Consider the following 13,458-nt stretch of genomic DNA (forward strand, 5'->3'; position numbering starts at 1 on the left):
GGGACACAGGCTGCTGCCTGCGCCAGCTCCGCCGCTCGCCTTCCCCGGCCGGCAGAGCCTGACAAAGCACACTGCTCCACGCTAGCTCTTGCACATGGATGTGTATTTTAATAAAAATAATTCTGTCAATATACAGCAGAACGTCGATTTCTTTACCATATTTCTAGTATATTTTCATAGGCTTTTTCTCAGTTAAAATCCCCCCCTCCCCTTTTTAAAGTTTTCATGCGAAGCGTCAGATAACTTAATTCACAAATACTAAGCTTAGACTGAACCAATGTGCACACTCTGTGTTATGTCCGTTTAGCCCATGCTGTACCGCAGAGGGAGACCCCCCTCCCAAGGCAATGACAACCAGTCCAGAGCGACAGCGGGCGATCGGCGTGGTGGCAGCCGCTCCTCCGGGCTGGCTGGGGACCTGCGATGACCTGGCAGCCCGCGCCCCCGCCACGCGTGTCATACCTGAGTTGTGAGCAACCAGCAGAAGAGTTTGCTGCGTGGTGAGCAGGTCCCTGGGGGCTCGCACCGCTGACCAGCCTGCACCCAAGGGCTTCAGGGGCCGGCAGCCACCTCCTGCCTCCTGGCTGGAGAGCCGGCAAGAGGGTGCACAGGGAGCACCCAGCCCAGCCCCACCAAACACCTCTGCAGAGTCCTTGGTCTGGAAGAGTCACCATACTTGTATTTTTAAGATTTCCTTTAAAATCCTGATTATCCCCAGAGCTGCTGCTGCTGCTTCTCCTTTCTCTAAGTTTGAGCCCGTGAGAAGCCCAGACTGCAAAAACACGCTGTGCCCCCTCCCGGAGGAAGGATGCGGTGAAGATCCCCCAAGCACAGGGGTCAGAGCACACGCCCGGACCCAGGCAGAGTGCCCAGAGAAAAGGGGTCCACTTGGCCAGAGGAACTTGGACAAGGAGCAGAGGTTTGCATGGCCTCCACCAACGTTTCTGCGGCAATGTGAGTGCAAATCCCGCACGGGGCTCGGCTTCCTGTGAGCAGAAAAGAGTTACACCTTCCTCTTGGAAATAAAAGAGCTGGCAGGAGGTGTGCTCCTCAACGGGTGAGCCCTGGGCTTGGGGCACTGCTACAGCTCAAGGCTGCAGGCTCTGAGTGCTGGTGTGAGATGTGAGGAGGGGGACAGACATGCCACATTCACTCATCCATCACCTGCCACCTCCTGCTGCAGGGAAGGATGGTGGGGAGCAGCTAGTGCTCCCTCTGGAAGAGGTCTCCAGGCTCTCGGCTGCTCCCCTTTCCTCCCTGCATCAGCTGTAGCTCCCCACACCCCGCTGCCAAAGCTTCCCCTGGCTCTGCGACCTACGCAGCAGGTGGGACATGGCTCACAGCCAGCTTTTGGCTCCGAGCAAGAGCTGCTGGATCGCAGCTCTGTCCATCACTCTGCTGGGGCAGAAGGGTCCCAGCAGCACACAGCACACATCCCCTGTCCTGTCCCCGCCAGCCCTCTTGCAGAAACACCTAGGGACAGACCCGTACATGGAGTCCCAACACCAGCTCTCTACAAGAGACCTGCTCCCCTCCGGATCCACCGCTCGAGCTGTTCTAACACAGGCAGGGTTCGAAGGAAGTTGCTCCTTCTGCAAAGGGGACGCCCGGGTGACCAGGACCACGTTTCCAAGGAACATGTTCCTTCCTTTCTGCTGCGAGCAGCCCCACAGGGCCTCGCTGCGCTCAGCACCGCAGCGTGATGGACCTCTCTGCCCGCTACCCTGTGCGGCTGCCGGAGCCTGCACAGCGCTTCTTCATGGAAAGAACCTCCCAACACCACGTTGTGCACCGTGCAGCTTCGTGGCATTTACACGCTGCCGTACAGCCTGGCTACCATGGTTCACCTCCTCAGTCAACCCCATGATAGCAGAAGGAACTCCGAAACCTGCATCTGAGCGACACGTGCTACGTGAGCATTAAGACAGACAGGTACCGAAGCCCAGCAGCATCACAGCAATCCAACAAGGTATGCCTTGCTGGAGAAGGAGATGGTTCATCACCCCCAAGGCCTAAGGAGGAAAATGAAGAATTCAATCCCCAGAGCTAGTTACACCAGCTCTGGTTGTTCCAGTTGTTCAAGGGAGCCTCAAGAACAAAGCTATTTAAAGAATGGTAAAGATGCCTTAATAAGACTATGTGAAAAATAAGGACACAGCTCGAAACAGGTTGAGATGTCACTGTGTAAGAAGCAGATGGGAAAATTCTGGGTGTAAGCAATCACGAGAAACAAGACTCCTGAGGGGACTGTTCTCCACACCAGTCACAACTGCATCTCCCGGTGTCCAAATCAGGTTGGCGGCAGCACAGCAAGCACCACCAGCACGTCAGAAACAGGAACAGGCTATAGCACCGATAACCACCTATCTTCCACGTGTCCCAAAGCAATGATATACATTCTGGTATGCACAGGGGGCTGGAGGCGATGGAGAGCAGCCACTGGACCACCTCTCCCCAAGAGCTGGATGCCATGTACCTGGTGCTTTGCTTTGGCAGTCCCTCTCCATTCTGCTGGCCACATGCAAAGGCTCAGTTTCTAACCAGACTCCAAAAGAAGGGCAGAAGTGCTGCAGCCAGCCCAGCTGCAGGCTGACAGGATCCTGCATGGTGACAAAAAGGGATCACTGCACGCAGATCTGCCCCTCTGGGCCAGCGCAGCAGAAGCCAAGTCAGGAAGAGCAGCTGGAGCTGCCACATCTCTGCTCAACAAACATATTGTTGGCACAAGCCGCAGAGCTGACCCTGGTCTCAAAGCAGCTCCATAGCACCGAACGCTGCAGATACCACTTCTGGTGGTCACACAGGTGGGAGAATGCTGGGATTGTGGGAGGTAAAGGAGCAAGAACAGAGACCTAATAGCAGTAAGTTTTCCCAAAACAAACTGGTTCTGAGAACACATCTAAGGGTGAATGGGTGACAGATTGCTGCCCTCCCTGCTCGAATCAGCTTTTGTTAAATACCAGCCAGGACAGAAACACAGAGCAGCAAAAGGAATCATCTGGAACAAGATGCTTCCAAGAGGAACAAAAGGAACCAAGAGGAACAAAGTTTGGCTCCCCTGGTACAGGGGAGATGCCCACAAACTGGAACACATCCAGCAGAGGCCACAAAGATGGTCAGAGGCTGGAGTACAAGGTGTATGAGGTAGATACACCTCCGCTTATCTCACATACTTCAACATCTCCATCTCCTGAGCTGATCCTTCATCTCACTCTGAAGTTCTCCCATGTTACTGCTGATGTGACTGCTCTCACTCACTGCTTGTGGGGACAGCAGGAACCCTTGTCTGCGGGGAGAAGTGCCTGGTGATGTAATTCAGCTCCACGAAGCTCTCTCCACAGAACCCTTGAAGGATGCTTTAACCAAGGCTTCAGGTCTGTAGTTCCCAAAATGTTGTTCTCAAAGGGTCATTTAACAGGCAGAGAATTAGGCTCAAAACCAAAGCTCATGATGGGCAGGGCTGCAGTTCCCCAGCCCTGAAAACAGGCTTTCACCAAGTCCCTGTGAAATGTTATCCTTCTGAACGGTCCTTGCTGCGATGTGGAGCTTGAGGAAGGCAGGCAGAGTGGCTGGTGTCCAGAGCATGTCGCTGGAGTGTGCCTGCCACTCTGCAGACCAGCTCTTTGGTGGTGACTCTGGACTGATCAGTGGAGAGCCGAGATGCTCCAAGTGTGCAGACATGGAACAGCTGGAAGAGCTTTAGATGTTGCAGCTGCAGCATTTCGCATGTCCTGGGAAGGATGCCACGGCTAGAAAGCCTCTCTTGGGGCGGCTCACTGAGAAATGTCACCTGTGAGCACTGTCTGGCTGTGGTTGGGAAAATCTACTTCTAGGATCTGAAGTCAGCCCAGCAGAGAGCAACCTGCGTGTCAGCCTCGTGTGATGTCCAGCGCCCTCAGCATTATAACACAGGGCCATAGCTGAGACCTCGCCACCCTCACCAAGGAGTAGGAAGCCAAAAGTTTCTACTACGGGCTACACAATCATTTACGTGGCGCTACTGAAGGACTCTTGGGAGAAGGGACTGCCTAGATGAAGCAGAGTCTCAGCTGGGGTGTTCATAGTTCACTTGTTTCTGAGCAAAGCACGAGGCAGTTGGAATAATAAATCCCAAATCGCTGTTAGAAAAGTAATTTTTAAACTGCACTAGCCGCAGGTTAGGTGCACAAACACATTCAGAATTAAAAACCCCATTTCAGCTTAGTGATGTTTGCTTTTTTAAATGACCACAACAATCCAAACCAAGTTTCAGCTGACATGAACCACCAAGGAGCTGCCAGGGACACTCAGAGACCAAGAGGCTTTGAAAAATAACCTGGGAAAACCAAGTCAGAAATCTCATCTAGGAATCAGTGGTAGGTGGAGGCTACAGCTGCACCCCACCACACACTGCAAACACACTTCCCCACACTGAGTCATGGCCATATTAGCCAGATTCTGAACAAAACAAGCAGAAACCACTAGTTCTTGCGGTTTCACATTTGAAATAAAAAAAAAACCTCAAGTAACAAGCATAGGACAGGTATGTCACAGCCGAAAAGCCTTTGCACTCCTCAAAGAACAGCATCAAGACACCAGGTACAAAAGCTGGCAGCAGTGATGGGTGTGGGTTACAGCTGTGAGCCAGTTAGGAACTGGGTCAAGTGGAAAGGGAAAAACAACTCAAGCTAGCACTATTGCTTTGAGTGCAAGAAGTGGAAAGCACCGCTGCTTGTCCAGTCCACAGGGATCTGCCGCCGCTACGTGACACACATCGTCAGTGGCAGAGTGGCTCACCATCACCATTAAGAGTGCGGCCTCTCAGCACTAACCATGGCACAGCAGCAAGATGGTTTCTACCGCAGGGAGGGTCTCCACGACAAGCCAGAGAGACCACCCCATCACGCATTTCCTGAATAACCAGGTATCTAGGAGCATCTTTGGTTTTTTTGTAGTGAAAGGGAAACCAAAACAAGAAACATGCTCTAGGATAGTCAGCACCGCTTTGCTGAGAGACCAAGTGGGGCATTAACATCACACATTGCGAAGAGTCTTGGCTTAAAGGAACCACAAAGAGAAGGAACAAAAAAACCCCACAACTCAGAAAGAGACAAAGATGGTGTTGGCACGGAGATGAGCAAGTGGACTGACTGCAGCCAGACAGCAGCAAGCTAAATGGTGACCAACAGAGCAGAAGTCGCCAAATGTGAAAGGCAAAGCCAGGTACCAGAGTAAAATTTCCAGCCTAAGTACCCACAATCAGCCCATCAGTGTGCCGCAAGCCTGGGTCTACAAACTGGAAAGCCTGCAGAAGACACTCAGGAGGCCAAGTTCACGTGCTGCCTCAGGGTCAGCAATGGCACCAGGGCACGACAGCTTAGGCTGGGCAGCCCGGCGGGTCCCACACCAGAGGCTTCAGAAAGGACTTCTGCCTGCCGGGGTAAAGGTCTCTGCAACTGCAGCAAGGTAAGGACTGCAGGCTGGGGTAACATCCACCACCAGGACAACGAGCAGAGTTGGAAATCAGCAGATGAGCTTTCAGGCACGTGAGCTGTTCCCCAGAACTGAAACAGAAGCCTCAGATTTGCAAGTTGAATTCACCTGCTTACTGCGGTCCTCTGCTGCCGTCTGCCTAGAAGAACGGCTTCGACACACAGAGCTCCCTCTCTGCTTTTTCAGACCTGATGCTAATAAAAATGCCTCCTCCATCTCTAAATCTCACCTTGCCTGCTTTCTTAGGCCACCATGGCTCTAGCACTGCCCCTATACATTGTATACGTTCACCAAAAGGTAGTCACAGGCATTCCCAACCACCCTCAACACCATCTGCACGTTCACTGCCACAGTCTTCTGCAGTGCAGGGGACACCTACCCCCTTGCTCTGCCTTGATTTCAGACATCATGCTCCAGGCGCAAGTCAAGCCTGCAAATACAGAAAATCCTTAAAGTTCTGGGCTACTGCACAGAAGTCACACACCACCTTCCTTTCCTCAGGGGCACACAAGCACTCTTGCTGCCCAAAGCCCTGGCACAGGCTAACATCCATCTTAAGGACAAACTTAAACACAATCTATTAATCTTTCGTTGACTCTTCCAAAAAAACCTCATGAACAGCAGTAAAATACATGCTGGGTCTGAGCTCCCCTGAGCCCTCCCTCCTCAGAGCTACTGACCTAAAATTCATTTGGTGCAGTTACAGTTCCTCCCATGCAGCCAGCCCCAACCTGGAGTCTCCTAACGGTGCCCCAGCAGATGCAAAGTGTACGCTCCTGCCACACAGCCTCGCCGGTTAAAAGTACACACTCAGCAACACTTAGAGGTCCGAATGCCAAAAACTTAGTAGCACTGAAGTCCCTGGGCCTGACACATGCTCCAGCACAGACACATTCGTCCATCTTTCTTGAAGGTTATTCGCCCACAGATCCTTGCTGGTTGCTTTTGGGCCTGAAAACTAAAATAATTTTCTTAGTTAAACCTTAAAGAAATATTGCTGCTCCCTTCTGAACAGCTCAGGCCTTGCAAAGCCAATACTGACCCTAACCCCCTACCTGACCTTGCACGTGTCACCTGCAGGGCGAGCACAGTTCAGCCTCGTGCTCTCAAGACGCTTCCAAAATTCAAAAGTGCTCATTTAGATCAGCGTTATGTGGGGAGGTCAGTACATACTATTATTACTTAGTCTTAGTGACAGTGCCCTCCTATGTGGAGAAAAAGGGGGATTTGTGATTTAACACAAAAACTGACAGCACAACCAGGCAGCACCTGCGAGCTTTCTTGCAGGCCAACATGAGCTGCCCCTACCAGCACAGCGGGTAGGTGGCTTCATATTCATCAGTCCTGTCCTTCTAGCTGCTGCGGGAGCTGGATGTACCCATTTCTCAGGGCTGTGAGATACTTTTACAGTGTGGCCACTAACACAGGCACTGTCAGGTCTTTTACTCTCCCCACTCACAAAGACAAGCGTTTGAGAGCCTTGTGCTCTTAAAAGAGGCATGAACCGTGAAGGACCATGCTCCTCCAATTCCCATCATTTGTGCGTGACATGACCTACCTCACCAGGTCTCCTGTAGGGCTGTATGATATGTATGGTTGGGACCGAGTCTGTGGGCAATAAATACATCAATGACTTTGTGGAGGTGGAAGAGACCTTTTTAATAAACAGGATTCAAATAAAATAAAAAAAAAAAATCCCTCTGAACTGCCACAGCGAGAAGAGTTCAGATAACTAGCACAGCAGATGATGCCGTATGTGCACGATGGAGGGAGAAAGGAAGAAAAGAACAAACTGTCACCAACTTGATGAGCTTCCTCAGTAAATCAGCAGAAACCAGCTCAGCAAAACTCTCCAGATAAAATATTGGTGGATCCATGAGAAACAACTCAAATCAAAATAAAGAGAAATCCCTACATCAGAAGGCGCTACATGAGAAAAACCAGCGAAATACTGAGTGCCGCTGGAGCCGCAGCAATGGCAGGGAGACAGGTAAGATCTGCCAGTCTTTCCTGGGGTCTGGAATAGCCACACAGTGAGGGACTCACTCAATCCTTTCACAGGCAGTGTTTGTGTTGGTGTGCGTGCGTGTGTGTGTGCTAGAGGGGGTGTTGGTGCCAGGGAGGTCAGGCTATTGAACGAGGTGGTGGTGTAGAGTGGCAGCAACGGAGGGTGAAGGGCAGCACTCAACGATGTCAACTCCATCTTGCTCTGGTGGCTAGTGCAAATAGTCGTCTACTCTGGCAAAGGAGCAGGAGCCCAAGCCCACGCGAGCCATGAGCCGCAAACACTCCGAGGCCTGGCCCAAGGCAAGCATCAGCGGGGGCTGCTTTGGCAGGTTCTGAGATTCTGTGGGGGCAAAAAAAGAAATCTGTTTAGAAGAGGTGACCTGGCTGCATGCCAGCTCACCTGCACTCGGGTCCCTCTCACCAAGCCCAGCATCCCTGGCAGAAGGCGCTGGCTCTGGAAGGAAGGTGCTCCTAAGTAGCGCTGGCTCCGCACTGCTGCTCCTCCGCACACCCCACCACCCACGACATGCCCCACGTGGGGCCACAGCGCAACAGGGTGTCTGAGAAAGTGCTGCTGTGGTGGCCACAGCAAGAAAAAGGAAGCGGATCTCCTGCTGCCTTGGTGTCTGCCAGAAAACCCTCAAAACGTGAGAGATCAAAGCGTGGAAAAATACGGAAAGGCAGGTGAAACCGGCACCAAGTGAGAGGCAGCCTCTCCACCTCTCCTCCTTGTGCAAGTCGACACAGTAGTCCAAGCCCCAGACAAACTCACTCACTGGTCAGTGCTTCTTCTGTTTCACATTTGCTACGTATGCAAGAGGGAATCCGCAGCTGGGCTAGCTAAGGTGTCTTGCGACTTGTGTGACAAAGCATGTCCAGACATCATCTTTCACATCTCCCTGGTGACACCCCTCAGCAACCCATCCACGCTCCTCAAGCACTGGACACACAATGGCCAGAACTGAGTCACCCTGCTGGACACCTGCCTGTGCTGACTGTCAGGGGAGGGGACGCCCCTTCCCAAGCCACCTAATTTCTGTTCCTTTACTCAGACAGAACTGGAGCCCTCACAGGTTTGTCCATCAAGCCGTTCCTTTCCCCTTATTTATTTCTTATTTAGATAACCTCTAAATCTCCTTTTGGCACACTTAACGTGAAGTGCACGGTCCCACCAGGAAGTACGTCTGAGCACAGTGAGCTAGACTGTGCACAGGAGTCAAGCATGGGTTTCCGAGACAGAGAAGCTCCCCAGCAGACAGTGTTTGGCCGGCTGTGGACGGGCTGAGCTAACCCAGACTGGGAAGTGTCCTGTGAAATTACCTGAGCAATGACACTGCATGTCTGATCGTGGTCTGGTGACAGGATCAAGGCTGCTGCCTAGAATGAATCAATCCCTTTCTAGCAGACTAGTGACAGGCCACAACCTCATTATCACCCATTTCTCCACCACGGGATTTTCTGTAGCTGAAGATACCAGGAGGGTCAGCAACATGGCAACTCACTGACTGCAAGCACAAGACTTGTATCGGGCAAAACTACTGCATGTACTACGCCAGGTTCAAGACAAGAGAGTAAACGACAACAAGCTCTTGGGCCAAGGAACATTCCTAAGGAAAATGGAAGAGCAGGCATAAACATTCAGCTCCGAGGACACAGAGGAGGGCAAGAGACTGCTCATACCTGGATCCAACCATGATCCAGGTATGACCTGCCAACACAAAGAGCGAAGCTCATCAGAAAGAGGAAGCTGTCCTGCTAGCTGAAGAAAACCAACCCATAACCGGATCTCCGAGTGTCCTCTCAGCACAGTTAAGACCAGAAGCAAAAGAGCAACAAGGCTGGACCATTACCACAGCCCCAAATCCAACACTGGACTGCAGGCTCTCTGGGCAGTGTTTGAAGGGAAGACAAACCCTGCCTGTGTTTAACTCTGCACGTTCAGCTTGAGCTCAAACGCAACTGGAATTATGGCTCCCCTCTGCTTTAGAGACAACACTAAGGAAACCTGCTTCACTTACGAGATGCTGCCAACACAGCAACTGTACTCCCTACCAGAAAGATGGATGATGCCAGCACAAAACTCTGCCAACCCAAACAGCATGGAAAATAGCCCTGGTAATGCCAGCAAAGTGATTCAGGTGGGTTCAGAGCAAGAAGGAAGATGGGCAGGAAATGCGTCAAAGAGATGGTGGCTTCTTCAGTAAGTAGGGGAGGAAAATCCTAAGGAGCATCCTTGGAAGGAGCATTGAGGAAGACCCAAGGAAGGGAGCCAAAAGAAGATTAGATCAGGAGGATCCATTCTCTGCAGGCTTCCCTCCTGCCTCCCTTCCTGCATCACTGCCCTGTCAATCCCCACCAACAGAGAGAGAGAGGTAAAAGCTAAATGCAAGTGTTTCTGAATGTTTCCTAACACCTGCAGGCTTGCCCGCCACAGGACAGCCCTTGAGAGCAGGTATGCCCGGTGGGTAGCGCTCAACAGGAACCAGGCCTTACCCAATATAGCACTGTTAAGAGCAGCACACACAGGTTCCCTCTGGATCGGGTCCAGCTGTTGACCAACAGGGCAGTTCCAAGGGTCTGAGTAAGCTAACAAGCTAAATGCATCCTGTGTGAGAGAACAGAAAGGCACAGTAAGGTGACGCACAGCTGCAAACACACAGGAACACCACCTAGTCCATCAGCTGGGGCACCTCCTGCCATCGCCAAGGTGACAGGTGCCTACCTCCTGAAAAGAAATGGCCCTTTTCTTCTTGGCAGCAAGGGACCACACTGGGCCATCAAGATAGTGGATTAAAGAGGGTGCCCCCTCCAACTGGCAGGGGAGCCAGCACGGGAAGGCAGGTAGAGTGTCACCTGGAGAGAAGAAGCGCATGCAGTTGCTCCAGGAAGGCAGGTGGGAGCTGTATTTCTCTCCTGTGCTGAGAATTGGGTCTAGAGACGTTCTATGTTCACTGAGCTTTGACCTCTGCTGGCCCCCTCTTCCTCACCAGGTGCAGAAGTGGGGGCTACCCAGAGCTCTGCAAAGGAACCCACAACCCCAGTCTTGGCCCAGAGAACTGCTGCAATGCCGCACAAGGCCCAGGCTTACCTGAAGCATCTTTTTGTGCATTGTGTTCTTCCCATATTCTCTGCAAAGCTGCTCGCTCAGCATCTGCAGCTCCCGTCCAAACTGGATCATTCGCTCCGTGGCAGCATGGTTCCCTCCACAGAGCTGCCTCTGGGGGCAGCTGTCTTCTAGAGGAAAGGCAACGGAAAAGTAACAATCGTCTTTCGTTCCCCACCACTGCCCGCTCTGTCATGCTACCCATAACCTCCTTCCCCTGCTGGGGCAGGTAGCTGCTCCCTATTCTAAGTTTATCCCAGTGGAAGCTTTTTGTGATCCCTGCCACTACAACAGCCAGGAGTGGTTTCTTCATAGCACCTGTCAGGTACAGGGAAAACTTGAGCTCAGTTTGTTTAATGCCTGAAATACCTACAAATCAAATCTTCTGATAAAATCATGGGAGCCTGCAACTCCAGCTGTAGTACCCTTTCAGTATCAGAGGCAGTGTAGAGCTGATTCATCTTCCCTCTCCAGCCTAAAGCACCCACAAACAAGACAGTTGTGGCTGACCACACTGTGCTGAGGACACCGTGCAGCTGGGCATCATCCAGCCCTTCCCAGCTCCGTTCAGTTCCTCAGCTGGCAGAAGTGCCAGGACTGCTCAGAGTTGGATTTCATGACCAACACTGAACAAACCTTTTGAGTCCTACTGCTTTCCCTGTCCCACAACATCACCAGCATTGCTGCAAGACTATGAAAAGCAAAATCTAGTTTTAGTTCCAGGACAGATTAAATTTCCCCGTGAAACAGGCATCTTGAGAACTTCATTCACTGGGGTGGCGAAATAAACCCGAAGTACAAGTTTTTTCCCCAAAATCCAATCACATTTCTAAATCTCGGTACCAGCTCGTTCTATTTCCCTTTACCCCTCCTGCCTCTGAGGCCCTACCCATGCTGGATTCATCCGTCTGCAAGATCTCTTCATGTTTGTAGGTGCCATTCATTATCCTGGTGGATGAATTTTCCAGGACTCCATTGGGGTAATGCTCAGCCTCCATTTCCATCTCGCTGTCACTGAGGTAAAAAGGAGGAAGGAATAGTCAGATGTCTAAATTAGCAAGGGAAGAAATTAAGAGCTCAGATACCACATGGGGCCCAGCAATGGCCAGCAGACCAGGAAAGGTGCCAGCTGGACTACAGGGAGTCAGATGGTCTAATTCAGTGCAGTAAAAATTGTTGCAGGTTTCTGAAGTCAATTTATGAAATAGATTTCTGTTCCAAAGGCGCCTGTCAGAATTACAGGTGCAGCGTGCTTATCATTTTCCCTTCAGGAAGCAGTCACTTCTGGGACAGCAAACAGCAGCCAGACAACAGATAACATACTAACACACTACACAGGAGGGAAACCTTGGCTATGACAAGCCATCAACCCTTGCAAAAAGTGCAATACAGAACACAAGGGCGTTAGACTTAGATGTTTAAGACAGCAGTCTGAATGAGACTGCCAATTACCTGAAACGATGACAAAATCTTGCTGGGACTTGGGCTCTACATTTACAAAAAGCATCATAAATCTGGCATTACCAAATGATTCTGGTAAATTGAGTCTGAACAAGTGTTTCTCACTCCGTTACACGCTGTACAGCTTTCAAGAGGTCATGACAGAGATTACAAACTGTCCTGCAAACTGTGCTCAGCACAGTACTCAGAGGATGAGTGCCAGCTGCAATTAGCAAGAGATTCTACTAATCACCAGGACATCCTCTGTTCCAGCAGGGCCTCAGACAGCCCTGCAACACCAACCTGGAAAGTGAGCCCGAAGGAAGCTCAGTTCTTACCACGGCCCCATTTGCTCCACACTCCAGTAAATGCAGCAGTAACTATACCACTCTCCTGGACCTCCTATGGATTCTTGGAGAAGGGAGGCTTTCTAAAAGTCTGACCTGCTGTCACAAGCATGAAAAAAATTACTGCTGATTCAGAGGCTCATCTGGAAGGAACTGGGCACCAGGTAGAGGTAGCCCAAGAAAATTACTCACGAGGGCAATGCAGCAACCCAGTGGTGACTTAGGCTGCTGCCTACCCGCTGAAGTGCAGGCAAGCTGCTTAGCAGCAGGAATCGACGGGCCGAGGCAGAAGTAACAAAACCAGGCTCAATGGGAGAGCTTCTATGCAAACCAAGCCATGCTGGGCTCAGCTTGGTGTTTGAAACGAGAGCATCACAATATTCCTTATGAGATAAGCCTCCAAGCCTGAGCAAGCAGGGGAACTGGAACAGGCTTGCGCCTGCTGGGACTGGTAGTGACCTTGTAGATAATGCAGTTACTCTGTTGTTCAAAAGGGCAGGACAGAAGCCCTTCTGGCTTCTCAGAAAGCAAACTGAACCCTCTCTCCTCATCTCTCCCTCCTCAGGCATCTACAACGTAAAAAAAATACCTGGTTTCTTGGTTACTCGTACTACTGTGCTGCTGAGATTTGGTAGAATCTGTAGAATTGGACTCAGAGTAGTTCACAGATGAGGGGGAGGAGGAGGAGGAAGAGGAAGATGATGAACTCAGTGTTGGGTATTTACTGTGACTCTGTTTGCTTTTTGTGGACATGACTCCGTTGCTACAGGTTGGACTATCTGCTCCTGAAAGTCAAGAAGAAAAGGAAAAATGAGACCAGACTGACAATATCACTTTATTGTGAAGTCAACAATTTAGCGAGAGAGCAAGCCCCAAAGGAAGAAAGCAAAATTTGTATGGAGACAAATGTAGACCTATGAATGCTGCCCTGTGTTGCAGGTTGCAGCTGTAGACATCTGGATGAAAACAGGTATTACCAAGAGATTTTATGGACTGATGGGATCATTCTGACTATCTAGTCAGAGAAGCATACCCAGGGTTTCTCATAACACAATACAGGAAAACAAAGATACTGGCTTGGGAAGAGGA

At 51.0% G+C, this 13,458-nt stretch overlaps 1 protein-coding gene across 11 annotated transcripts in view; it reads right to left on the reverse strand.

Annotated features, from left to right (window-relative positions):
- Positions 1-13,458, reverse strand: part of RANBP10 (RAN binding protein 10) — a 100,783-nt gene that overhangs the window by 17,892 nt on the left and 69,433 nt on the right. For 6 of the 11 annotated variants that reach the window (XM_055819098.1, XM_055819102.1, XM_027782062.2 and 3 more), the window contains 5 exons: positions 12,959-13,154; positions 11,472-11,596; positions 10,568-10,713; positions 9,973-10,084; positions 87-7,819 (listed from right to left, as the gene is read on the reverse strand). In XM_055819098.1, coding sequence (XP_055675073.1) covers positions 7,689-7,819; positions 9,973-10,084; positions 10,568-10,713; positions 11,472-11,596; positions 12,959-13,154 — 710 coding nt within the window. In that variant the 3' untranslated portion in view covers positions 87-7,688. Of the gene's footprint in view, positions 1-86; positions 7,820-9,972; positions 10,085-10,144; positions 10,333-10,567; positions 10,714-11,471; positions 11,597-12,958; positions 13,155-13,458 lie in introns of those variants that run through there. The other 5 variants (XR_008749851.1, XR_008749850.1, XM_055819100.1 and 2 more) reach the window with 3 other exon arrangements.

The sequence above is a fragment of the Falco peregrinus genome, chromosome 14 (assembly GCF_023634155.1).
Source record: "Falco peregrinus isolate bFalPer1 chromosome 14, bFalPer1.pri, whole genome shotgun sequence".
NCBI classification, from domain to species: Eukaryota; Metazoa; Chordata; class Aves; order Falconiformes; family Falconidae; genus Falco; species Falco peregrinus.